Source organism: Anabrus simplex, chromosome 4 (assembly GCF_040414725.1).
Source record: "Anabrus simplex isolate iqAnaSimp1 chromosome 4, ASM4041472v1, whole genome shotgun sequence".
Classification (NCBI taxonomy): domain Eukaryota; kingdom Metazoa; phylum Arthropoda; class Insecta; order Orthoptera; family Tettigoniidae; genus Anabrus; species Anabrus simplex.
In genome coordinates, this window is record NC_090268.1 from 218,734,080 (window position 1) to 218,761,808 (window position 27,729).

At 47.3% G+C, this 27,729-nt stretch overlaps 1 protein-coding gene across 2 annotated transcripts in view; it reads left to right on the plus strand.

Moving 5' to 3' along the window:
* The window catches only part of LOC136871783 (venom dipeptidyl peptidase 4), a 281,475-nt gene that overhangs the window by 97,522 nt on the left and 156,224 nt on the right, over positions 1–27,729 (plus strand). For both annotated transcript variants that reach the window (XM_067145363.2, XM_067145364.2), the window contains exon 6: positions 4,718–4,899. In XM_067145363.2, coding sequence (XP_067001464.2) covers positions 4,718–4,899 — 182 coding nt within the window. The remainder of the gene's footprint in view (positions 1–4,717; positions 4,900–27,729) is intronic.

The following is a 27,729-nucleotide window of genomic DNA, read 5'->3' on the forward strand; positions in this document are numbered from 1 at the left end:
CAATAAATACCGGCAAGTTACCTCGGAATCTCCATTGATGCAGGACTGAAAGGATGCCATATCGCCAGGTGGTGTCGTAGGCCTTCTCCAAGTCAAAGAAGACAGCTACCAAGTGCTGTTTTCGGAGAAACGCATCCTGGATAGAGCTCTCCAGGCGTACCAAGTGGTCTGTGGTGGATCGAGCGGCTCGAAATCCACATTGGTACTCGGACAAGAGTCCTTGTTTCTCCAGACACCACACGAGTCTGCGATTTACCATCCTCTCAAATAGCTTACACAGGCAATTTGTAAGACAAATCGGTCTGTAACTTCCTGCATAATTAGGATCTTTGTCAGGCTTGAGGACAGGGATGACTATGCCCTCTCGCCACTGAGACGGAAAATCACCCTCTGTCCAGATTCGGTTGAACACACGAAGGAGATATAGTAAACTATCATCACTAAGGTGTTTCAACATCTGGTTATGGATGTTGTCCGGTCCAGGAGACGTGTCCTTGCAAAGCGCTAAGGCGCTGCGGAGTTCCCACTCCGTAAAGGGCACGTTGTAGTCCTCTGAAGCTTGGGTGGCAAAACTCAGGTGATGACGTTCTGCCTCCCGCTTCAGAGGGAGGAAATCAGGATGGTAATTCCCGGAGCCAGAGACATCCGCGAAATGACTAGCGAGATGGTTAGCAATCGCGAGGGGATCAGTGGCGACACTGCCTGCAATGGAAATTCCCGGTACAGCAGATGATCCTTGAATACCCGAAATTCGTCGAAGTTTCGTCCACACTTGAGATGATGGAGTATGTGACGTCATGGACGACACATATCTCTCCCATGAAGCCTTCTTACTTTGTCGAATAAGAACTCGCGCCTTAGCGCGGAATTTCTTAAATGTTACCAAGTTGGCCACAGTAGGCTGTCTACGGTAACGCTTATGAGCGCGACGGCGTTCTTTGATGGCTGCTGCTATTTCATCGTTCCACCAAGGAACGAGTTTTCGGCGAGGAGTCCCCGAGAAAAACGGAATGGACTCCTCAGCAGCAGCAAGAATAACTTGGGTGATGTAAGTTATTTCCTCGCCGACGGTCCGCCTGACATCTTCGCTAAAGACAGCTAGTGATGTGTACTTTGGCCAATCAGCATGTTGGAGAATCCATCGAGGGGGAGCCTCGACGGGTTTATGATTCAACAAAGTAAGAACGATGGGAAAATGGTCACTGTCACAGAGATCATCGTGTGCATTCCACCGAAACAGTGGAACCAACGTTCGGCTGCATAGACTAACGTCTATGCGAGAATATGTGCCGTAACGTACACTAAAGTGAGTTGGTTCCCCTGTGTTCAAAATACATAAATCCAGATCTGATAGGAGTGTTTCCAGCTCTCTTCCTCGGGGGCAAGACGTCTCAGAGCCCCATATGGGGTGATGGGCGTTAAAATCGCCCAATAAGAGGAAGGGTGGTGGAAGCTGATAATATAAGATCAGCGACATCAGTGATGTTCAGATGCTGGCCTGGTGGAAGATAAACATTACACACTGTGGCTATGATAGGCAGCGAGACGCGAACAGCTACAGCCTCAAGAGGGGTTCTTAAAGGAACCTCTTCGCTGTAGCTATCAGAACGTACAAAAATGCCAACGCCTCCGGAAGCCCGGTGAGCATAGTATCGTTCTGTCGAGTATAGGTTGAAATTCCTCAAGACCGTGTGATGACCAGGTCGGAAATTGGTCTCCTGAATACAGACTATACTCGCTGCGTACTCACTAATAAGCTGACGTAACTCAGCAAGATGCCTGTCATAACCGTTACAATTCCACTGTAACAGTGCCATAGTGTGGACTATAAAAGGAGTGTTAGGTTATGAGCAACAAAATGCTCGTTAGCCTAAACACTATCTAGTTCTACATCCGTAGATGTAGAGGACAACGCGACATCCATCCCGTCATCAAAAGATGGCAGGGGTGCCGCCCAGAACTTCGACGCTTTTCGGGCGCGAGGGGGTCCCCTACGAGGAGAGCGCGCAGGTTTGGGAGCAGGAGTGCCTCCCGGCGCAGACTCATATCCCCCAGATGGAGGGCATGACTTCTCCTTCGCAGGGGAAGTCCGAGAGCGCTCAGGACGGGCGCTCTTCTTCACCTTTTTCTTTTCAAGTTTAGACGGGCTGGGAGATGGTTTCCCAGCCCTGGTCAACGAAGCCGCCTCCGCCGGCTGGGGCACGACTTTCGTCGACCTCCTAGGGGGGGGGGAGACTTAGCCTTCCCCCCTTGCTGTGCCGGCTGGCAGTTCCCAGCCGGCACAGACTTCTGGTTGGTCGAAGGTGGGGTGGTCCCCCCCTTCGAGCTTTGACTATTTGCGACGTTGCTGGGAGCAGCAACAGTCGCCTTGGGCGCAGCGGTCTGGACAGGTGTCTTGGTCGTAAATGACGAACCTGGAAGACTCTGAGCTATCAAGCTATAGTCGAGTGTACGGGCAGGTGTATTCATAGAATGAAACTTACGGCGCGCTTCCTGGTAGGAAAGACCATCCAGGGTCTTGATCTCCTGGATCTTCTTCTCACTCAGGTATGTCGGACAATTCCGATCCCGAGGAGAATGAAAACCGGAGCAGTTAGTGCACTTGTATGGAGTTGTGCACTCCTCCGCGCCGTGAGCTACTCGTCCACATGTACCACATACAGCCTGATTCGAACAGCGAGATACCATATGTCAGAATCGCTGGCATTGATAGCATCGCATAGGAGGCGGGATGTACGGCCTCACATCGCAACGATAAGTTGTTACCTTGACTTTCTCTGGTAACACTGACAACTTGAAAGAGACAATGAAGGCACCAGTGGCAACGTCTTCACCGTTGACCTTGCGCGTAATGCGCCGGACGTGTGTCACGCCACGGTTCTTCATGTCTTCCATCAACTCGTCGTCAGTGTTCAAAATAAGGTCGCGGTGAAAGATGACTCCGCGAACCAGGTTCAAGGACTTATGCTCCTCCACTTTGACGGGGATTTCGCCAAAGTGCTCGCACTTAAGCAACTGATCAGCTTGCAGTGCTGTACGAGTCTTTAGAAGCAAACTACCGTTGCGCATTTTCTTAAGTTCCTCCAGTTCGCCATAGACGCCTTCGATGTGTCTACTAAACAGGATCGACTTCACCAGCTTAAAATCCTGCCCATCGGTTCTGGTAGCGACCAGAAACCTAGGGAAGCTGGATCCCATTCCTTCACGCTGCGCATGTTCCCAGGGAGTTGAACCTCTCAGGGAAGCTAAAGTTAAAGACTTAGGTGGGCGACCACCTTGTGAGAGCCGACTTCGTTTGGAAGCCATGCCCGATAGCATCCTCCCCGAATGCCACCCACTCCGATCAGGGGTCTCTGTAGCCGAACCAAGCAGCCAAGGCAATACCCACCTGGTCGTAGCAGGTATTGCCCGGGGTCCGATGTTGAACGATGCCTAATACGGGATGACTGAGGCAATGAGCACTAGGACTCCCTTCCTCCGGTCACCCGCAATAGCATGTACCCCATAGCGTGTACAGAGCACTAACAATAGAAAAAATAAATAAAAATAATTGATAATAATATGTCCTTCTGGCATTCGGCTGTGCGGGGACCTGCGTTGTCAGGCGGATACCACTGCCCGGGTACATGATACTCCCACCCGCCGCGTCCTGGGTGGTTGCTGGCACGGGCTTTCGAGCGTAGTCGCACACATAGGAGCTCCATCGCCGGGCAGCACGCACATCAAATTTTGAATGGTCTACATCTGACCCTCAGAAAAATAATAAAAAATAAAGAGGGGACCATGGCCACATGACCCTTTAAGTCGCCTTCTACGACAGGCAGGGATTACCTATGGATGTATTCAGCCTCTCCCATCCACAGGAGGTCCATCACATTATACCAACCGCAATCCATGTCCGCGCCAAGGTCGCCCCTTTTTGTCGCCTCTTACGACAGGCAGGGGATACCGCGGGTGTATTCTGCATGTGTGTCCCCCACCCGCAGGGGGTAGTGTGTTTGGTCCGCGAGAGGTATTTTATTTCCCTCAAGTCCGCCGGCAAGCCGGTTAGGACCCCCCTATCCGCCACCTGGGACGCGCCACGTGGGAGTATCACCTCTCCCCCTGCTACGCCATCGTAGTAGGTTCGTGGCATTGCCAGACTCAGCTAGGGAACCACTACCAAACATGTGCCACCATAACGAATCGTCCATGAATTTCAATAGGCTTCACACCTTTACTACACAATAACAGTAAGTGTGAAGAGGGTCCGCGGGAGGGGGGGTTCTTTTGGCTGAGCGTGGCATTGCTGCCACTTACACCGTTCGGGCGATAGTGGATTCGAGCCCCACTGTCGGCAGCCCTGACGGTGTTTCTCCGTGGTTTCCAATTTCCACACTAGGTAAATGCTGGGGCTGTACCTTAATTAACACCACGGCCGCTTCCTTACCTGTCCTATCCCATCGTCGCCATAAGACCTAGCTGTGTCGGTGCGATGTAAAGCAACTTGTAAAAACAACTTTCCACTTACTTGTGCCGGGCTCCACACTTTCATCGATCCTATCAGACCTCCCTGGGTCAACTCTTGTTCTTTTCCGCCCCCGACGCTATTAGTTTTGCGAGGCCGAGGGAGTTTTTCTTCAATTTGACGCCCTTTGTGACCCTGGTCTCTTCTTGACCGACACCTTCAGTTTTCGAAGTGTCGAATCTATTCTGATTGGTGTTTGTTCTTCGGCAGGACGGTGGAACGCACGCTGGAGAAGGGCGAGTACCTGCAGCTGGCCAAGTGGGCCCCGACTGGTAATGATCTGGCATACGTCTACCAGAACAACATCTACTACTCGTCCATGGGCATACGACTGACAAGCGATGGAGTGCCAGGAGTCATCTACAACGGCGTGCCCGACTGGGTCTACGAGGGTGAGTATCACTGCTACCACTCCTTACTTTCCTACCACACCTCCCGTGGTCAACTTTTGTTATTTTCCAATCCAGACGGCCTAGGGAGTCTTCCATTATTCACGCCAATTTTAATTGACAGATATCTTCACTCTCCGAAGTCTCGGATCACTCCCATTCCCCTCGTGGTTAGTGTTAATAGAGAAGATTGCGCAGTTGTACTTCTTCTTAAAACCACCACCACGCAGTGGATCTGATCTATTATATCGTGTATTCCATTAAAGTATTTGCAAATTTAAAATGTAACAAAATTAATTAGCCAATGCCCTGTTGTGTGCAACTCGTATTAGATACCAAAAATGTATGCTAAATTCAAATTTAAAACATGAATCAAGTGGATAAAAACCACAGTTTAAAAGATAAATCATTACAAGTGAAATGTAGATAAAACAACTCTACATTCCTCAGTGAGAGTACAGGCAAGGAGCTGTGTTCTTCGAGCACGCGCACAGCACACAGATCGTTTTGCTTATGAAATACGCAAGGATTACAGCAGAACGTAGCTATAAGGGAGTCAGCGGACAGAACAGCATAATTGCGCTCCGGCAAACGCTACTCAGTTTAAGAAGAACACATTTTCGAGCTGATCGATATGCTGCTATACTGCCGTAGTCCATTCTCGATAAAATGTGTTCCCAATGAAACGATCAGTCCCCCAGTTTGTGCTTTCCGCACTTGGCTTTCAGCGGACGCACGTGCTGGCTCCTACAGTGAATTACAAAGAGAAGGCTGAGGAATAGATATGTGTCTACAACTGGAAGGACTGCGGTCAAGATCGGTGATGTTGACGATGCTTGTTGTTTAAACGGGCCTAAACGTCGATGTCATCGGCCCCTAATGGTGCGAAATGAGACGAAAGGAAATGACAAATTAAAAGCCCCAAAACATCCACTGACCACAATTCAAAACGGGAGGACGAAGACTTGAATGAATGGATGGATATGAATTTAAAACGATCAGTGGATCCGACCCACAGTGCCTCACATGCACATAAGCTGGCGTTGAACAATAGTATTACTGACCAAGGGACTGCTTCTATAGCACAATACTGAATCGATGATACTTGTAGTCGAAAGTGGTCCATGATGATAATGATGCTTGTTGGTAAAAGGGGCCTAACATCGCAGGTCATCGGCCCCTAATGGAACGAGATAAACGACATGAGAGATGATGTTAAAATTTTAAAAACATATCCACTGACTAGAGTTTAAAGAAAAACGATGATGGAGAAAAATGAGGGTGAGATCTAATACGCAATGCATTATTTTCTAATAAAATAAGAGAATATACAGGAAAACTCAAGAATAAGGCATTGTCTGGTAGTACATAATTTACGTGAGACGTCAAAATAACACATTAAAATACGCAACACAAACTAAAATGAAGTCAATGGGATAAAAGCGCAAGTGACACAAAACACACTAGGACAAAGGACAGCATCACACACGATAAAACTTGATGATGATGATGCTTGTTGTTTTAAGGGGCCTAACAGCGAAGGTCATCGGCCCCTAATGGTACGAAATGAAAGAACAAAAATTACAAAGGCATCCACTGACCAAAATAAAAATAAAAAATGTCATGAAGAATGAATGGATGGACAGGAACCCAACAAAACACAAAACAAACAAAAACAAAAACCAGTGGATCGGATTCAATAGAGAACGAAAATAACAGTATTACCGACCAAGGTACCACTTATAAAGCACAATGATGCTTGGTGTCTAAAGGGGGTGCAAAATCCACGTCTAAGGCCCCACAGAATGGTACATGTCGCGAGTAAAATAGAACCATGGTATTCAGAAGTAGCGAAGACTCACGGTGTTCCACAAAATATGGTACTACTCACCAGCATTGTACTTCGTACAGGTAACGCAGACCTATGGTGTTTCGCACACAATGGCGTCACTTACAGCCAACGCAAACCGATGAGTTTCCTCACCTAGGGTACTAGTCACGGGTGCCAGTCCCAAGGGCCCCGTGGTGTTCCGCACATAGTGAGTACTAATCACAGGCAACGCAGACCCACGGTGTCGCTCATATAGTGGTACAACTCACAGGCTACGCCCAGAACCGCGGTGTTGCCAACATGGGTACAACGCACGGGTACTGGAATCCACCAGGCCAGGCTTTTTACTGCAACGAATCACAAACATATTTCGTACCATATTAGTGATACTACTCGCAAGTACATGCAACCCATGGTGTTCCCCGCATGATGGTACGAATCAAAAGTAATTGCATGGTTCTACTTCATTCATCCCTTGGTCGCCCCTTTTAGTAGCCTCGCACGACAGGCAGGGGATACCGTGGGTATATTATTCGTCAGCCTCCCCCACCCACAGGGGGTGTGTGTTTGGTCCGCGAGAGGTATTTTATTTCCCTCAAGTCCGCCGGCAAGCCGGTTAGGACCCCCCTATCCCCCACCTGGGACGCGCCACGTGGGAGTATCACCTCTCCCCCTGCTACGCCAGCGTAGTAGGTTCGTGGACACGATAAAACAGTCCACTATCCCTCATAAAGCGGACGACGAGGTCTGCTGACTGCTCGTCATCACGCAAGATAAGGGAGAGAGTACTCGGAAGGTTAACACTACGGCGCAGATAGACCAGGTCCACACACTCCGTAAGGATGTCGCCGCAGGTACACTCCGGAGGGCGTTCTCCTTTCAAAAGATGCGAGTGAGTCAAGATACCGTGGCCGATCCGAAGACGACATAATACCACGGCTTCCCTCCGCGAAGCCCGAAGGGAAGTCCTCCATACCTTCGTTGTTCCTTTTATCGCTCTCAGCTTATTGGGAAGTGGAATGGCCTGCCACTCCATCTCCCAATGGGACATAACAAGATGTCGCAGCTGGGAGCGAATATCACTTGCTGGAACCTTGAAAGGCAACGGGGGCAGTGTAACATCCTCCTTGGCAGCCTGATCTACTAACTCGTTACACTCTATGCCCATGTGGCTTGGGAGCCACAGAAACGTGATTCTGGTGCCAGCATCCCAACACCCGGCTAGCAGGTCCTGGATCCGCTGCACCAGAGGGTGCCGAGGGAAACAGGTATCTATAGACTGGAGCGAACTCAAGGAGTCAGTACACAGAAGAAAGTGTCGGCGCTCAAAGTACAGTGCGTACCGCAGAGCCTCACAGAGAGCATAGAGCTCTGCTGTGTACACACTACAGGTTGCCGGAAGAGCAAAAAGGAACCTATCATTGTCAACAACGAACGCACAGCCCACCTTCGTATCTGTCCTTGAACCATCCGTGTAGACGACGACTGAACCTGGATAGCGGCCCACAACGGACCGAAAGAGCCTCCGATAAATCGAAGGGTCCATGTTTTCCTTTGGGCCAGTGTGCAGATCCAGGATTATTTCAGGTCGTCGTACGACCCACGGAGGTACCCCACTTTGTTGTCTGACAAGGCAAGGAACCGAAGGTACGTCAAAAAATGCGGCAATGCTATCCAAGCGTATCCCTAACGGCCGCGTCGCTCGAGGACGAGCAGCGTACAGCAAACGGTTGCCATTGTTGAACACGCAAGGATAGCTTGGATGAAGTGGCATCTGTCGCAATTTTGCAGCATACGTAAGTAGAAGTTGCTGGCGCCTCAGGTGTAAAGGCGGCACACCAGACTCAGCGAGCAGGCTAGCGATGGGGCTTGTTCGAAAAGCTCCCGTCGCCAACCTAACCCCGCTGTGGTGGATAATGTTCAGCTTCGCAAGAACGCTTGGTCTTGCGGAGCCATATGCTGCACTGCCGGAGTCTAACCGGGATAAAAATGTGTGCTCGATAGAATCGCAGGAGCACCGTGCGGTCAGCACCCCAAGAAGTGCTGCTAAGGAACTTAAGGATATTAAGCCTCTTGGTGCATTGCACTTTTAGCTCCCGCACGTGTGGCTCCCACGATAATTTACTGTCAAGAAGGAGCCCAAGAAATCGGTAGATGTCAACAACTGGAAGAACGACATTTCCTAGATAAAGCTCAGGATGAGGGTGAAGAGTACGTTGACGACAAAAGTGGACAACGGAGGTCTTTGCGGCAGAAAACCGAAAGCCATGTTCTAAGGTCCACTGCCCCACCCTCCTAATAGCTTGTTGTAATTGTCGCTCTGCGCATGCCATATTACGCGAGCTATAGTGCAGAGCAAAATCGTCCACATACAGCGACAGCAACAATACCGTTGATGGCAATCGCGAACAGAGTGACACTAAGGACCGATCCCTGTGGGACTCCATTTTCTGTACGTGGTATTGCGAATATGTCCTCCCTACTCGGACACGGAATAGACGGAGAGACAAGAAATTCGCAATAAACGCCGGCAAGTTACCTCGGAATCTCCACTGATGCAGGGCTGAAAGAATACCATATCGCCATGTGGTGTCATAAGCCTTCTCTAAGTCAAAGAAAACAACTACCAAGTGCTGTTTGCGGAGAAACGCATCCTGGATAGAGCTCTCCAGGCGAGCCAAGTGGTCAGTGGTGGATCGAGCGGCTCGAAATCCACATTGGTACTCGGACAAGAGTCCTTGTTTCTCCAGACACCACACGAGTCGGCGATTTACCATCATCTCAAACAGCTTACACAGGCAGTTTGTAAGGCAAATCGGTCTGTAACTTCCTGAATACTTAGGATCTTTGTCAGGCCTGAGGACAGGAATGACTATGCCCTCTCGCCACTGAGACGGATAATCACCCTCCATCCAGATACGGTTGAACACACGAAGGAGATATAGTAAACTATCATCACTAAGGTGTTTCAACATCTGGTTATGGATGTTGTCCGGTCCAGGAGACGTGTCCTTGCAAAGCGCTAAGGCGCTGCGGAGTTCCCACTCCGTAAAGGGCACGTTGTAGTCCTCTGAAGCTTGAGAGGCCAAACTAAGGTGAGAACGTTCCCCCTCTCGCTTCGGAGCGAGGAAATCAGGATGGTAATTCCCGGAGCCAGATACATCCGCGAAATGACTAGCGAGATGGTCAGCAATCAGGAGGGGTTCAGTGACGATGTTGCCTGCAATGGAAATTCCCGGTATAGAAGACGATCCTTGGATACCCGAAATACATCGAAGCTTAGTCCACACTTGAGATGATGGAGTATGTGACGTCATAGACGACACATATCTCTCCCATGAAGCCTTCTTACTTTGGCGAATAAGAACTCGCGCCTTAGCGCGGAGTTTCTTAAATGTTACCAAGTTGGCCGCAGTGGGCGGTCTACGGTAATGTTTGTGAGCGCGACGGCGTTCTTTGATAGCTGCTGCTATGTCTTCGTTCCACCAAGGAACGAGTTTTCGGCGAGGAGTCCCCGAGTAGAACGGAATGGACTCCTCAGCAGCAGCAAGAATAACCTGGCTGATGTAAGTTATTTCCTCGCCGACGGTACGCCTGATTTTGTCGTTAAAGGCAGCTAGTGATGTGTACTTTGGCCAATCAGCATGTTTAAAAACCCATCGATTGGGACCCTCGACGGATTTGTAGTTCAGCAAAGTAAGAATTATGGGAAAATGGTCACTGTCACAAAGATCGTCGTGTGTGTTCCACCGAAACAGCGGAACCAACGTTCGGCTGCATAGACTTACGTCTATGCGAGAATATGTGCCGTAACGTACACTGAAGTGTGTTGGTTCCCCTGTGTTCAAAATACATAAATCCAGCTCTGTTACTAGTCTTTCCAGCTCTCTTCCCCGGGGGCAAGACAACTCAGAGCCCCAGACGGGGTGATGGGCGTTGAAATCGCGCAACAAGAGGAAGGGAGGTGTAAGCTGATCTAAAAGATCAGTGACATCATTGATGTTAAGAGCCTCACCTGGTGGAAGATAAACGTTACACACTGTAGTTATGTCAGGCAGCGGTACGCGAACAGCTACTGCCTCCAGCGGGGTTCGTATTGATCATGATGATGATGATGCTTGTTGTTTTAAGGGGCCTAACATCGAAGGTCATCGGCCCCTAAAGGTACGAAATGAAAGAACAAAAATTGCAAAGGCATCCACTGACCAAAATAAAAATAAAATATGGCATGAAGAATGAATGGATGGACAGGAACTCAACAAAACACAAAACAAACAAACAAAAGCCAGTGGATCGGACTCAATACAGATCGAAAATAACATTATTACCGACCAGGGAACCACTTATAAAGCACAATATGCTTGGTGTCTAAAGGGGGTGCAAAATCCACGTCTAAGGCCCCACAGAATGGTACATGTCGCGAGTAAAATAGAACCATGGTATGTGTCATGTTGGGGTATTAATCAGAAGTAGCGAAGACACACGGTGTTCCACAAAAGATGGTACTACTCACAAGTATTGCAATACGTACAAGTAACGCAGACCTATGGTGTGTCTCACACAATGGCCCAACTCAGGGTCAACGCAAACCGAGAAGGTTCCCCACCTAGGTGTACTAAACACGGGCGCCGGTATTACCGTGGTGTTCCTCACATAGTGGGTACTAATCACAGGCAACGCAGACCCACGGTGGTGCTCATATAGTGGTACAACTCACAGGCTACGCCCAGACCCGCGGTGTTGCACACATGGGTATGACGCACGGGTACTGGAATCCACCAGGCCAGGCTTTAACTGCTACTAATCACAAACCTATTTCGTACCGAATTCAGTGGTACTAATCGCAAGTACAGGCAACCTATGGTGTTCCCCGCGTGATGGTACGATTCAAAATTAGTTTCATGGTTCTAATTCAGTCAGCCCTTGGTCGCCCCTTTTAGTCGCCTCTTACGACAGGCAGGGGATACCGCGGGTGTATTCTACATGTGCGTCCCCCACCCGCAGGGGGTAGTGTGTTTGGTCCGCGAGAGGTATTTTATTTCCCTAAAGTCCGCCGGCAAGCCGGTTAGGACCCCCCTATCCGCCACCTGGGACGCGCCACGTGGGAGTATCACCTCTCCCCCTGCTACGCCTGCGTAGCAGGTTCGTGGGGGTTCGTATTGGAACCTCCTCGCTGTAGGTATCAGAACGGACAAAAATGCCAACGCCACCGGAAGCCCGGTGAGCATAATGTCGTTCTGTCGAGTATAGTCGAAAATTTCTCAGTACCATATGATGACCAGGTCGGAAATTTGTTTCCTGAATACAGACTATACTCGCCGAATACTCGCTAATGAGCTGGCGCAACTCGGCAAGATGCATATCATAACCGTTACAATTCCATTGTAACAGTGCCATAATGTAAGTGTGGACTATTGTTGTTTAGGTTAGGAGCAGCGTAATGCCACCTAACCTAACCTACACTCACATCCCCATCCGAAGATGGAGATTCATGCTCCACGTGCACCTCCCCGTCACTAGACAAGGTGAAGCATGCCTTCAATTTATTCGACGTTGTTTTGGGGTGGGGTTTCCTCTTACGAGGGGAGCGCTTAGGTCTTCTAGAAGGAAGACCCGCTGGCGTGGAATCAGGCCCTGCGGATGGTGGGCGCGAAGCCCCATTCGTAGGAGAAGTGGAAGAACGCCTGCTAAGGTCGCTCTTCTTCCCCACCGTCGATTCTTGTTGAGACGGGCTGGGAGGTGGTTTCCCAGCCCTGGTCGACGATGCCGCCTCCGCCGGCTTGGGCTCGGCTATCGCCGACCTCGTGAGGGAAGGAGACGTTGTATTCTTCCCCTTCTGTGCCGGCGTAGGTTTCCTTGCCGGCACAGGTATATTGGTGGTCGAAGGCCGGGACGGACCCACCTTCGAGTTTGTTCTCTTTGGCTTGGGCGCAGCGATCTTCTGGGCAGGTGTTCCAGTTGAAAATGAGGAACCTGGCAGGGACTGTGCTATCAAGCTGAAGTCAAGTGTCTTGCCGGTGCATTCAGAGAATTAAACTTACGGCACGCTTCCTGGTAGGAAAGACCATCTAGGGTCTTGATTTCCTGGATCTTCTTCTCGCTCAGTAAGGTCGGACAATTCCGATCCCGAGGAGAACGAAGACCAGAGCAGTTAGTGCACTTGAAAGGAGGTGTGCACTCCTCCGCGCCGTGAGCTACTTTCCCACATATACCACACACTGACTGATTCGAACAACGAGATACCATGTGTCCGAATCTCTGGCATTGATAGCATCGCATAGGAGGCGGGATGTACGGCCTCACATCGCAACGATAAGTTGTTACCTTGACTTTCTCGGGCAACACTGACAATTTGAAGGAGACTATGAACGCACCCGTGGCAACGTCTTTACCGTTGACTTTGCGTGTGATACGCCGGATGTGGGTCACGCCACGGTGCTTCATGTCTTCCATCAATTCATCGTCAGTGTTTAGGACGAGATCACGGTGGAAAATAACTCCACGAACCAGATTCAATGTTTTGTGCTCTTCCACTTTGACGGGGATGTCGCCAAAATGGTCGCACGTAAGCAATTGATCGGCCTGGAGCGCAGTGCTCGTCTTCAGAAGCAAACCACAATTGCGCATTTTCTTCAGGTCCGCAAGTTCACCATATACACCTTCGATGTACCTACTGAATACGATGGATTTAACCAGCTTGAAGTCCTGCCCATCAGTTCTGGTAGCAACCAGGAACCTAGGGAAGCTGGATCCCAAACTTAATCGCTGCGCCTGTTCCCAAGGGGTTGCCCCCCATAGAGAATCCAAAGTTAAAGACATGGGTAGCGAACTACCCGAGGTTGCTGGCGGAAGTTGTTTCGACGCCATACCCGAAATCATCCTCCCCGAATGCCACCCACTCCGATCAGGGGTCTCTGTAGCCAAACCAAGCAGCCAAGGCAACACCCACCGGGTCGTAGCAGGTACTGCCCGGGGTCCGATGTTGGACGATGCCTAATACGGGATGACTGAGGCAATGAGCACTAGGACTCCCTTCCTCCAGTCACCCGCAATAGCATGTACCCCATAGCGTGTACAGAGCACTAAAAATAAGAAAAATAAATAAAAATTATTAATAATTGTACCGGGCGGTACACCTCCACGCCGCTAATGTAAAATGTGCGCCAGTTGAAACTCCTCTGCTGGAGGAAGTCTGAACTTTATTGACGGTATTAATTTTCAAGTTTCTCAGAAGATGTCACTACCTGGAAATTTTGGAGTTTTTGAACTGTGTCATTTTCGACGTATTTTTGTTTTGCTTGTAGTAAGAAGTGTGAACTTTCTCTTCTAGAGGACACTACTGAAGATCAACAATAGTGCACCCTAGTGCGGAGTGAAAGAACTGTTTTTTTGGAGAAAATTTTATTTCAAAAGTTATTTTCTTGTTAAATTTCTTTCTGTTATTGTTTAAGTTGGCTGTATACCCCTCTCTTTCCCCTTGTTTTGTATTTAGCCAATCCCGAATTTCTTTTATTAATTTCCGACCAATCGGATCTATCTTCCCCCAACTTGAATATGTTGCTGTATCCTACCCAGTAAAGTTCTTGTGGGAGGGTGTTTTCATTCCCCTAACGCCTCGAACCTTCCGCGAGAGGATATAAACTGCTGATTTTTGGGTCTCCGGGCCACTTCTGTTCCATCTTGCAGTGTGTAAAGTACATAGCAGGGGGCGGGAAGCGCCTCTTCCTTCGGCGGCGGTCAACAACAAGATAATGGCCACTTAATAACTTCTTCCTTTGCTAGCTCAGCAGTTTAACTCTCGGGGCGGGTCCGAAGTTTTTCCATTATGTAACCTTCCTTAAAATGTAAAGGAACTTGTATCTATCCCATCTTTTAAACTGCATATCGGGATAGAGAGTGCTTAACCCTCTCGAGCTCCCAATCATATTGTTTTGAGGTGAACTTATTTTTCTCAACCTATTCTTCGTTAACGTAAAACAAATTATTCTTTCCTAAAGTCACCTCTGTAGTATAGGATTAGCCTTTGCATTAGTGGCCTAGAGCCAGATTAGGTTTTAAAAACAAGTGTACTAGGAGTGCAGATCGCCTCCTCTCAAATTGTTATTTTAGAGGTAATGTAATTACCCCTTTTCATTTAATAGACCTCAGTAGCTTGGGTATTTTACCCCTGTGTCTATATCCAGTGAGGACAACTTGAAGGTGGAGTTTGGTGTGGCCTTTGAGAGGCTTAAAGTTGAGAGCGAGTGGCTCTTTTTCGAAAATTGAGTGTTGTATGCCTCGTGGAGGCTTTTCAGTGTAATTTGGAGCAAGGGCTCCTAGGCATGAATGGGGTTTTCTGCCCCTCTGTTGAAACTTGTGTTTGGGGTAAAACTGAGCTGATTGCTCAAGGATTTTGATCGCGGACTCGAAGCCCAAATCCTGTAAATATTGTAATTGTACTTTTGTTGCCTTGCTACTCTGTACCTGCCATGTTTGTTATTTCGTTATTTTGAAAAGAAAATATAACCTTGTTAAATTTTAAATTAACTTTACTTTCGTAGCTTGAGACCCGTTCGCACCCGCACCTTCTTTCGCCTCTACCTACCGCTAAAACACGGTAACAAGTGGTAGCAGAGCGTGGTTGAATGGGTCTCAATTTAGCCCTTTTTGACGGCTAAACATCGTTTTGTTCCGAACTCTAACAATTTTCTCAGTTGCTGGAATTTTTTTTGAGTTTTTCAAAATTGTTCTGTCATCATGCCCGGACCTCGCGATGTTCTCCATCTTAACTATTTGCGCAAAGAGGAGTTGATCTATGAGTTAACTATCAGAAATGTGCAATCTGGAGGCACGGTTGCAGTAGACACAAACAAGCTTAGAGAGTCCCTTGATTTGCCCATTTCCATCCCCACCTTCGGAGAGAAAGATATTGACGACTCTCTTTCCACGATCGTCGAGAATATTACTGGGCTAGCATCTGTAGTTAGTTTTTTTTTATGAAAATGATCCTTCTCCTAATCAAATTAAGCGTGTGCAAGCCAGGCTGTTTCATTTCTCAAATAGAGTTAACGATCTGTTGTCTGTAAAGTTGAATGACGTTCAGAGGAAGGAAGCTAGTACGTTGCTTGAAAATATTTCTGAATTATCTAGCAAGGTCACTCAATTGTTAACTGGGGAGGTTCCTCCCAAAAGCGATCTACCCACCACAGTGAATGTAGGTAGCGAGGAAGAGCCTCATAAGGGAGAAGTAAATAGGAAAACCATTGCTGCTCAAACAACCTCTGCCCCATTGGACGAGTCTGAACGCCGTAACTCATTAAATAATGTACGTTCTGAATTAACTACCTTGCCATTGAAACCTTTACCTACTATGTCACCCGGGTTTAGTAGCTTGCCTCATCCATTGGCAATGTTGCTCAGAGGTATCTCTAAGTTTTCCGTTAATACCACCAGTGACGTAATTTCATTTTTAAGATTTCTAGTTGAATTTCAGGATCATGCCCTCGTGTTTTCCCTTTCTCCATGTCAAATTTTGCAAATCATCTATCCTTATGCAATTGGTATTCTCTCTGACAAAATAGTAAGAGCCATAGCTGAACAGTCATCTATTGAAGATTTTCACGCACACTTGCTTGCAAATTTTATTCCTGCTCGCGCGAGGTCATCTCTGATTCAGAAGTACTATTACCGTGTACAGCGCTTGGATGAAAACTTGGCTGATTTCATACAGGACATTAAGTTTTATACTAGGGTGTTTGCTCTTCACTTCCCCGAGGATCAGATTGTACAAGCCATTGTAGAGGGAATTTCACCTCCCTATAGGTCATATTTGTGTTTCGCGGCGTGCCCGCAAACTTTCTCTGAACTTGAAGTGTTGGCAGTCTCAGCGGAAGGAGTGAGATACGCCGATTCCTTGCGTGTCGCGAAAGAACCCCCGCCTTCTTTTAGTAATCCTCGGCCTCCACCTCGCCGACCAGTCAATCCCCGTAAATGTTATGCTTGCGGGTCGCCTGACCATCTTCGCAATAAATGTCCACTGATTAAGTTGAGTGGGACAAGGAATGGGGCTGGTTCATCACAAGGCTGTTTTAAATGTGGGGCTTTCTCACATATCGCCAAGAATTGCCCAAACTCAAATAGCCCCCCCTCCTGCTCTACTTCTGGTACAAATTACACCAATGCCAATAATAAAATGTGACTAGCGGCTTCGGCTGAGTCGACTAATTCTGCTTCCCAAGGCTCAGCCCCTGGCAAAAAGGTCGTGAATTCAGGGAACGATCAGTCTTCAAATTCATCTTTTGAATGCCCTAAAGAATGTCTTAGGATTGCGTCGGATACCCCCGCACCTGTTCCTTTTCTTAAGATTGAGTTAAATAACGAGCCTATAACCGCTCTATTAGATGCAGGCAGTGTTTGTTCAATTATTTCGGACCAATGGTATTCAAAATTGAAATCTATTTGTAAACTACTTGACTATGTCTCATCTCCTGTTCAATATGTTTCGGCTAATTCATCTCCATTAGAAATTCTAGGTTCTGTACAGGTAAAAATTCGTATTTTTAAATTTACTTGGAAAACCAAACTGTTTGTGGCTAAGCATTTGTCTTGCTCCATCATTCTGGGAGCGGACTTCATTTCTCACACGGGTCTTGTGCTCGATCTTCAGAGTAAGTCGTGCACATTCAAATTTGCGTCCAATTGTAAAATTCCCTTGTTAAAGTGTAATTCTGTATCATGTTCATCTATTTCGCCTACCCAGGATGAGTTGTTGTTAGACCTTAGACATCTACCTGAGGAGCAGGCTGATAGTATTCGTAAGTTGTGTCAGTCATTTCCAGAGGTGTTCTCTGATACTCTTGGTGTTACTGACCTTACTGAATACAAAATTGAGGTCACGGATTCGATTCCTGTCCGTTTTCCACCATATAGGCTATCTCCACCTAAAATGAAGGCTCTGAAAGAAATCATCGATCAGATGTTGAAGGATGGTATTATTAGGCCCTCTAAGTCGGCGTATTCTTCGCCTATTTTTCTAGTCCCGAAACCCCAAGGAGGCTTCAGGCCTGTCATTGATTATAGGGCTCTCAATCGGAAGGTGGTGTTGCAATCTGTGCCCCTTCCTGACCTTCATTCTTGTTTTTCATGGTTTCGTAAGGCCAAGTTCTTTACTATCTTGGACTTGAATCAGGCCTATAATCAAATTCCCCTTGCCGAAGAGTCTAAACACCTTACAGCGTTTGCCACGGACTGGAACTTATACGAATACAACCGCGTGCCTTTCGGGCTCCCCACGGGAGCAGCTGTACTCACTAGGCTCCTAGATAGGGTCTTCTCCGACATCAAATTTGAGTACTTGTACCACTACTTGGATGATGTCGTCGTATTTTCAGAGACTTTTGAAGAACATCTAGATCATCTGCGAGAAGTTCTCGATCGCCTGCGTAAGGCTGGGTTAACTGTCAAGTTGTCCAAGGTTGCCTTTGCTAAGCCCTCTATGTCATTCCTAGGGCATATTGTGTCACCTGATGGTGTAGCAGTCGATCATTCTAGAACACAGGCCATCCGTGATTTTAAACCTCCCAAGGACATTAAAGATATCGCCAGGTTCATTGGTATGGTGAATTTCTTCAGGAAGTTTATTCCTAACTTCGCTAATAGAGCGGCGCCCTTAAACCTTCTTCGTAGGAAAGGCATCAAATTCGAGTGGGGACCTTCTCAACAAGCCGCCTTTGAAGATCTTAAATTAGCTCTCTGTAATGCCCCTGTCCTTGCTATGCCTGATTTCTCAAATAAATTCATCGTCCAAACCGACGCGTCGTCGTCAGCAGTAGCTGCAGTCCTTCTTCAAGAGACTGAACGAGGGAGGAGACCCATCGCCTATGCATCTAGGACCTTGTCGGCTCAAGAAGCCAAGTATTCCATCTATGAGCTCGAAAGTTTGGCAGTTTTATTTGCCTTAGAAAAGTTCCGTCTCTATCTGGAACATGTCAAATTCGACTTGGAGACAGATAATCAAGCCTAAAGTTGGGTCTTAGGTAGGCCGCGTCGTACTGGTCGTATAGCCCGTTGGGCCATCCGTATTTCTGCCTTCCAATTCGATGTCAGGCATATCAGAGGTACCGAAAATGTTGTTGCTGATGGACTCAGCCGTATGTTTTCCAACGACGTTGAGAACCACGAACCGGTCGATAGTTCATCTCCTTCCGAGTCCATGCTATCTGATGTTAATGCCATCTTAACAGATGCTCCCATGCTTTTTAGGGATATCGAGAAATACCAACGTGAAGATCCGACGCTGGCTCCGATAATGGAAACCCTTTCTTCTGGGGAACATGTCGTCCCTTATGTTCTGAGGAATGGTGTTTTATGTTGCCCTTCGAGGCATGACAAGATGATGAAGGTTGTCGTTCCAGCTGTTCTTGTGCCTATGATCTTCAAATACTATCATGAGACCCCATTGGGGGGGCATCTTGGAATCTTTAAAACTCGTGAAAAGATTCGTGAAATGTTCATCTGGAAAGGTATGGACGGTGAAATCCGTGAACTTGTAAAAGCTTGTAAATCTTGTTTGCTCAGTAAACCCACCATGTCCACCAAGGTAGGCCTTTTGTCTTCGCATCAAGCGTCGCGCCCCATGGAACGCCTGTATATTGATTATGTAGGACCCTTCCCCCAGTCAAAGGGAAATGCTAACAAGTTCATCTTTGTGTGCGTAGATGGCTTTACTAGATTTTCCTGGTTATTTCCGACTAAGCTGGCTACCGCTCAGTCCTTGCTTAAATTCTATTTTTGCCTCTTTTGGTCCGTGCCAATATATTGTATCTGATAATGCTAAGGCGTTCACATCAAATCTTTTTCGTAAATTCTGTTTTGACTTGTCCATCTCTCATGTAACTACTTCTGCTTATTACCCTCAACCATCTCTAGCTGAACGGGTTAATCGTAATCTCAGGTCCGCGCTTATTGCCTATCATCATGAAGATCATTCCAGGTGGGACACGTCCCTGCATTGGTTAGCTTTTGCTTTGAATTCGGCGGTTCATGAATCACATAAATTTACTCCAGCCTCGTTGATGTTCAAGTTTGTTCCCAACACGCCGCTCTCTAACCTCTGGTCTCTGAGTGACATTCTACCCGAGACAATAGATCCGGACAACATTAAAGATCTTTGGAAGAAGGCTAAAGCCAATCTTAAAGTGTCTCATGAAAAGGTTAGGGAAAGGTATGATCGTGGACGGAGACCCACCCCTTTGAAGGTAGGTGACCAAGTTATGGTCAAGAACTTTGTTCCCGCGGGCAAGCTTGCCCCCAGATTTCATGGGCCTTGTATCATTCTCGATTTTCTTACGCCGGTTACGTTGTTATTAAGTAATCCAGCACCGAGAGGATATTTAGGGTTCACCTGTCACAGGTGAAACCAGTGTAAATTTTGTGTCAACTTGCTTCATATAATTTGATAGGAATATGAAGGTTATATTTTTTTTGAGTTTCCACTCTTAAGGCATTCTGCCCCTCCTATAATATTTTGTTTTATATGTAAGCTTTTTGTAAAACCTTCCCCGATCCGTTAAACTGCCATTTTGTCCTTACCACGGCCATTACCACGCTCCCGTCTCCTGCTATACACACTGTGGCTTGCTTATATTAAATGCCATGGATTTCTGCACGCCGCTGGCCCCTCAACCTCTCCAACAAGCCTGTGCCCTCAAAAAATGATGATAGTCCAACAATTCTGCCGCCTAGCTTTAATGTTTCAGTGCCCCCGCAGCCGCGCGGCGCCGTGCCGCGACTGGGCTAGAGGAAGGGCCCCCTCGACCCCAGCGAGGACGACATGTGCACGGCGAGCCGGAGCTCTCCTCCCGGCCAAGGCTGATGTGCGGCGCACGACCTGCTACTTGCCCGCAGCCTGTATATGCTCACCGCGGGCGCGGCGTACTTCAACACCTCTGCTCCCCTCATAGTGCGGGCGAGAGGTATCTCTGGGTACTTGAGGGGCCCGGGCGGCCTCCTCTGAACGCAAGGAGTGGCGGCTGATCTGGCCGTTAAAATCATCAACGTGTGAAGTACATATCCAGCTATATGGACATTCCAGTTCAACTTTAATACCTTTTCTTGGGAATTCTACAACAAAATCTGGTGGACTTAGAAAATTTTTCCTCAACTTTAACACTAAAGTTTTCCTTCTCAATTCAACCTTCTACAAACATTAAGACAGGAATTCCGCTGTTACTACAAGATTTTTTGAAACTGAATCAAACCAAATTAAGAAAATCTTATGCTTCTGCAATCAATATTCATATCAACATCATAACTTGGACCTTGTTTCAAACAGATTTCATGTGTCACCCCTGGAGGAACTTTTGGGGGGGGGGGAGGTCTGTACCGGGCGGTACACCTCCACGCCGCTAATTTAAAATGTGCGCCAGTTGAAACTCCTCTGCTGGAGGAAGTCTGAACTTTATTGACGGTATTAATTTTCAAGTTTCTCAGAAGATGTCACTACCTGGAAATTTTGGAGTTTTTGAACTGTGTCATTTTCGACGTATTTTTGTTTTGCTTGTAGTAAGAAGTGTGAACTTTCTCTTCTAGAGGACACTACTGAAGATCAACAATAGTGCACCCTAGTGCGGAGTAAAAGAACTGTTTTTTTGGAGAAAATTTTATTTCAAAAGTTTGTTTCTTGTTAAATTTCTTTCTGTTATTGTTTAAGTTGGCTGTATACCCCTCTCTTTCCCCTTGTTTTGTATTTAGCCAATCCCGAATTTCTTTTATTAATTTCCGACCAATCGGATCTATCTTCCCCCAACTTGAATATGTTGCTGTATCCTACCCAGTAAAGTTCTTGTGGGAGGGTGTTTTCATTCCCCTAACGCCTCGAACCTTCCGCGAGAGGATATAAACTGCTGATTTTTGGGTCTCCGGGCCACTTCTGTTCCATCTTGCAGTGTGTAAAGTACATAGCAGGGGGCGGGAAGCGCCTCTTCCTTCGGCGGCGGTCAACAACAAGGTAATGGCCACTTAATAACCTCTTCCTTTGCTATCTCAGCAGTTTAACTCTCGGGGCGGGTCCGAAGTTTTTCCATTATGTAACCTTCCTTAAAATGTAAAGGAACTTGTATCTATCCCATCTTTTAAACTGCATATCGGGATAGAGAGTGCTTAACCCTCTCGAGCTCCCAATCATATTGTATGAGATGAACTTATTTTTCTCAACCTATTCTTCGTTAACGTAAAACAAATTATTCTTTCCTAAAGTCACCTCTGTAGTATGGGATTAGCCTTTGCATTAGTGGCCTAGAGCCAGATTAGGTTTTAAAAACAAGTGTACTAGGAGTGCAGATCGCCTCCTCTCAAATTGTTATTTTAGAGGTCATGTAATTACCCCTTTTCATTTAATAGACCTCAGTAGCTTGGGTATTTTACCCCTGTGTCTATGTCCAGTGAGGACAACTTGAAGGTGGAGTTTGGTGTGGCCTTTGAGAGGCTTAAAGTTGAGAGCGAGTGGCTCTTTTTCGAAAATTGAGTGTTGTATGCCTCGTGGAGGCTTTTCAGTGTAATTTGGAGCAAGGGCTCCTAGGCATGAATGGGGTTTTCTGCCCCTCTGTTGAAACTTGTGTTTGGGGTAAAACTGAGCTGATTGCTCAAGGATTTTGATCGCGGGCTCGAAGCCCAAATCCTGTAAATATTGTAATTGTACTTTTGTTGCCTTGCTACTCTGTACCTGCCATGTTTGTTATTTCGTTATTTTGAAAAGAAAATATAACCTTGTTAAATTTTAAATTAATTTTACTTTCGTAGCTTGAGACCCGTTCGCAGCCGCACCTTCTTTCGCCTCTACCTACCGCTAAAACACGGTAACAATAATAATATGTCCTTCTGGCATTCGGCTGTGCGGGGACCTGCGTTGTCAGGCGGACACTACTGCCCGGGTACATGACACTCCCACCCGCCGCGTCCTGGGTGGTTGCTGGCACGGGCTTTCGAGCGTAGTCGCACACATAGGAGCTCCATCGCCGAGCAGCACGCACATCAAAATTTTGAATGGTCTACATCTGACCCTCGGAAAAATAAAAAAAAAATAAAGAGGGGACCATGGCCACATAACCCTTTCAGTCGCCTTCTATGACAGGCAGGGATTACCTATGGATGTATTCAGCCTCTCCCATCCACAGGAGGTCCATCACATTATATCAAACCGCAATCAATGTCCGCGCCAAGGTCGCCCCTTTTTGTCGCCTCTTACGACAGGCAGGGGATACCGCGGGTGTATTCTGCAAGTGCGTCCCCCACCCGCAGGGGGTAGTGTGTTTGGTCCGCGAGAGGTATTTCATTTCCCTCAAGTCCGCCGGCAAGCCGGTTAGGACCCTCCTATCCGGCACCTGGGACGCGCCACGTGGGAGTATCACCTCTCCCCCTGCTACGCCATCGTAGTAGGTACGTGGGAAAGGGGTCCAAAATCCAAGTCAGCGGCCCCTCACAATAGCACGTATCGCTAGGAAAGTAGAACCATGACATCTGACATGTTGTGGTACTAATCAAGAGTAGCGTAGAATCATGATATTCCATACATTATGGTACTACTCACATATAATGAAATTCGCACATGTATTACAGACCTAGGCTGTTTCGCACATTGCGGCGCCATTTACAGGCAACGCAAACCTATGATGTTAATCACATAAGGGTACTAACCACAGGGACTCGTACTATCCCATGGTGTTCCTCATATAGAACGTTCTAATCATAGATAAGCCAGAACAGTGGTGTCCCTCATCCCATGGTGTAGCTCATTTAGTGCTAGTAATCACAGGTACTGATAAAGCCGTCGCGCTCTCGTTTGCTACTAATCACAAACCTATTTGGTACCTAACATAGTGGTACTACGCGCAAATAAAAGCGACCCATGGTGTACCCCGCGTGGTGGTACAAATCACAAGCTGTTTCATGGTTCTAATTTAATCATCCCTTGGTTGCACCTTTTAGTCCCCCTCTTACGACAGGCAGGGAATACCGATGATGATGATTATGATGATGCTTGTTGTTTAAAGGGGCCTAAAATCGAGGTCACCGGCCCCTAATGGTACGAAATAAAATAACAAAAGGTTCAAATTAATCAACTGACCAAAAAAAATGTCATGAAGAATGAATGGATGGACATGAACCCTACAAAAACAAGAAACAAACAAACAAACAAACCTAACAGAGTGGTAATACTCGCAAGTAAAAGAGACCCATGATGTTCCCCGCGTGATGGTACTAATCAAAAGTAGTTTCATGGTTCTAATACAATCAGCCCTTGGTCGCCCCTTTTAGTCGACTCTCACGACAGGCAGGGTATAGCGTGGGTGTATTATTCGTCTGCCTCCCCCACCCACAGGGGGTGTGTGTTTGGTCCGCAAGAGGCATTTTATTTCCCTCAAGTCCGCCGGCAAGCCGGTTAGGACCCCCCTATCCGCCACCTGGGGCGCGCCACGTGGGAGTATCACCTCTCGTGGGCAGGGAATACCGTGGGTGAATTCTTCTTCTGCGTCCCCCACCCACAAGGGGTTGTATGTATGGTCCGCGAGAGGTATTTTATTTCCCTCAAATCCACCGGCAAGCCGGTTAGGACCCCCCTATCCGCCACCTGGGGCGCGCCACGTGGGAGTATCACCTCTCCCCCTGCTACGCCAGCATAGTAGGTTCGTGGGGTCAAGATTGGAACGGAGATAGTGTTTTCAACAGAAATGGACAACAGAGATCTTGTCGGTTGACCACTGGAAGTCCTCTCCAGATAGTTCGTTGTTACTGTCACTCAGCGATTGCCATATTCTGGAAGCTATCATGTAGACTAAGAACATCTACATATAGGGACGGTACGACTGCAATGGCGACTATACCGTTTATGGCAATCGCAAACATGATGATGATGATGATGATGATGATGATGATTGTTGTTTAAAAGGGCCTGGCATCGATGCCACCGGCCCCTAATGGTACGAAACGAAATGTCAACAAAAGTTCGAAATCATCCACTGACCAAAATTAAAATTGTCATGAAGAATGAATGGATGGACATGAACAAAAAAACAGTGGATCCGACTCAAAAAAGATAAAAGATAGAGTATTACTGACCAAGGGACCACTTATAACGCACAATCCTGAATCAAGGATGCTTGATATATAAAGGGGTCCAAACTCCAGGTCTAAGGCCCCTCAGAATGGTACTTATCGCTAGTAAAATAGAACCATGGTATTTGTCATGTAGGGGGACTAATCAAAAGTAGCGAAGACTCACGGTGTTCCACACAAGTTGGTACTACTCACAAGTATTGTACATCGTACAGGGAACGCAGACTTATGGTGTTTCTCACACAATGGCGCCACTCATAGCCAACGCACACCTATGAGGTTCCTCACCTAGGTGTACTAGTCACGGGCGCCGGTATTTCCGTGGTGTTCCTCACAGAGTGGGTACTAATCACAGGCAACGCAGACCCACGGTGTCGGGCATATAGTGGTACAACTCACATCCAACGCCCAGACCCGGGGTGTTGCTCACATGGGTACGACGCACGGGTACCGGAAACCCACAGGGGAACTACTCTCTGCTGCTACTATTCACAAACCTGTTTCGTACCTAATACAGTGGTACTATTCGCAAGTACAGGCAACCCATGGTGTTCCCTGCGTGATGGTACTAATCAAAAGTAATTTCATGGTTCTAAGACAAGCATCCTTTGGTCGCCACTTTTAGTCGCCTCTCACAACAGGCAGGGGATACCGTGGGTGTATTTTTTGTCTGCGTCCCCCACCCACAGGGGGTAAAGAGCGAGAGAAAAGAAGAAAGAAGTGATCCGACACTTCGAAAGATGAAGTAACAGACGAAGAAAGGCAAGGGCCACGAAGGGCGTGAAATGAAAGACTCCCTAGGCCTCGAATGCTCTAACACCGTCGCTGTCGGAAAATAACAAGTGTTGACTAAGGGCCCCTGTTAGTCGCCTCTTAGGACAGGCAGGGGATACCTCGGGTGTATTCTACATGTGCGCCCCCCACCCGCAGGGGGTCAATCGCAAACAGAGTAACACTAAAAGCCAACTACCGAGAGAGTCATTTTACTTACACGTGGTGTACTCCCTATTCACAACAGCAATAGAAGGAGAGACAAACATTCGTAATATGTCACCGGCAAACTTCCTCGGAATTTCCACTGATCCATTATTGAAAGGATACAATATCACTATCCAAATCGAAGAAAACAACAACCAGATGCTATTTTCGGGTAGATGAGGAAAATTATTAATCTCTCCCTTCACTGAGATGGAAATTCATCCTCTAACGAGATTCGCTTTAACACTCTTACAAGGTACTCGTATTTCAACATCAGGTTGTGGTTGTGGAAGTCCTTCTAGAGCGCCAAAGTGCTCCGAAGTTGACACTCCTTTAAAGTATACGTTCCACCTCGCGTCAATCGGGTTGGTAATTCCCGCAACCAGACACGTCCGCGAAGTGTTAAGCATCAGTGACGATAGAGCCTGCAATGGAAATTCCTCGTATAATAGGTACTCCCGAAAGGCCACCATATGCCGTCATAGACGACACAGACTCTTTCCATGATGTTTTATTACTCAGTCAATTAAGAACTCGCACCGTATCGTTATCAAATTGGCTACGCTTACAGTAGCGTCTACGGCAGCGTTTGTGAGAAATACCTCGTTCCTTTAGAGCTGCAGCTATGTCGTCGTTCCACCAGGGAGTCTGTGAAAACGAAGGAATGGACTCTCCGGTAACGCATCCTCGTCTACGCTCCGGCTACACGTGGCCAATAAACATCCAGCAGGAGCCTCAATTGATGTCTATTTCAACAAAGTAAGGGCTAGAAAAAGTTCTGTGCCCTGTACAAAAATTAACTGCTTTCCGAGTATTCAAAGAGCACAAATCCTATCACCTTATACAAGACATTTCATATCCCCACGGTGGCTGATCATGCAATTCGAGGAAAGGCGGTGGGAGCTGACGCACAGAGTGCTACTGAACTTTCAGGGCTCATTCCTCACACGTAGAAAAAGAAAATCCGTTGTGGCATGGAATTACGGATGCGCCTCATAAGACGGTGGATGTATTCTACCGCCCAGAATGGAACAAGAACAAAATATATCTGTGTACATAACACGGTTTATCTAGTGAACCCTCGAACACGCGGTTCGACACAGTGTGATTTCGCAGCATGAAAAATTTGACATAGCTTCTGTGCTACACAGAGAAACGTGGACAATTTTTTTTTAAGAATTAGAGGACATGGTGTCACGAGACGAGACTGTCCACACATCTTTCAGACAGACCTGAACCCTAAATCATACCCAGGAACCGTATCAAATACAATTTTGTCCATGGGTGTTACTTATGAACCGACTCCGTGTTTACCCGGTGTGTTGGTGTCAAGCCAGTGGATAGCTACGAAGACTGTACTGCCATTCATTTCAACTAGCCATATCCGATATCGACTAATATCGTAGGTGTAACGGTCTTCAAGCCTGGAAAAGAGCAATGGCAGCAATCCAGAATGGCAAGAGCGAGTTTTAAAAGTAAGACGGAAGTTTGCGGCAGAAAAGTCACCGATAGAGTAACTTGCCAATAACGGCGCGCTTGTTCTCGCAGACTAGTTTTCAAACATTTATGACTGCATTTAATATGGAACTTGAATGTAAAATGTAACATTTTCCTAGAATATCCTTATCCCATTTATCTCCGGCGTCGCATATACGTTCGTAGCGAGTTTTCATGACCTGGCGTTGACCTCGTCAGAGGAGTTGATGAGATTAAATGAATGACGTGATATATGTCGAGACTCGGCTAAGGGCTCCGGAGTCGCCAACCTACGTTCCCAAGTTGAGAGCCCCTGGGGTCCCTTTTAGTCACCTCTTACGAGAAGCAGCGGATATCGTGGGTGTATTTTTCATTTGCCTCCGCCACCCACAGGCGGTATATTGTTCTTGCCAATGATGATGTGTACATTCTCGTAGTCACAATACTGTGTGCTTGAC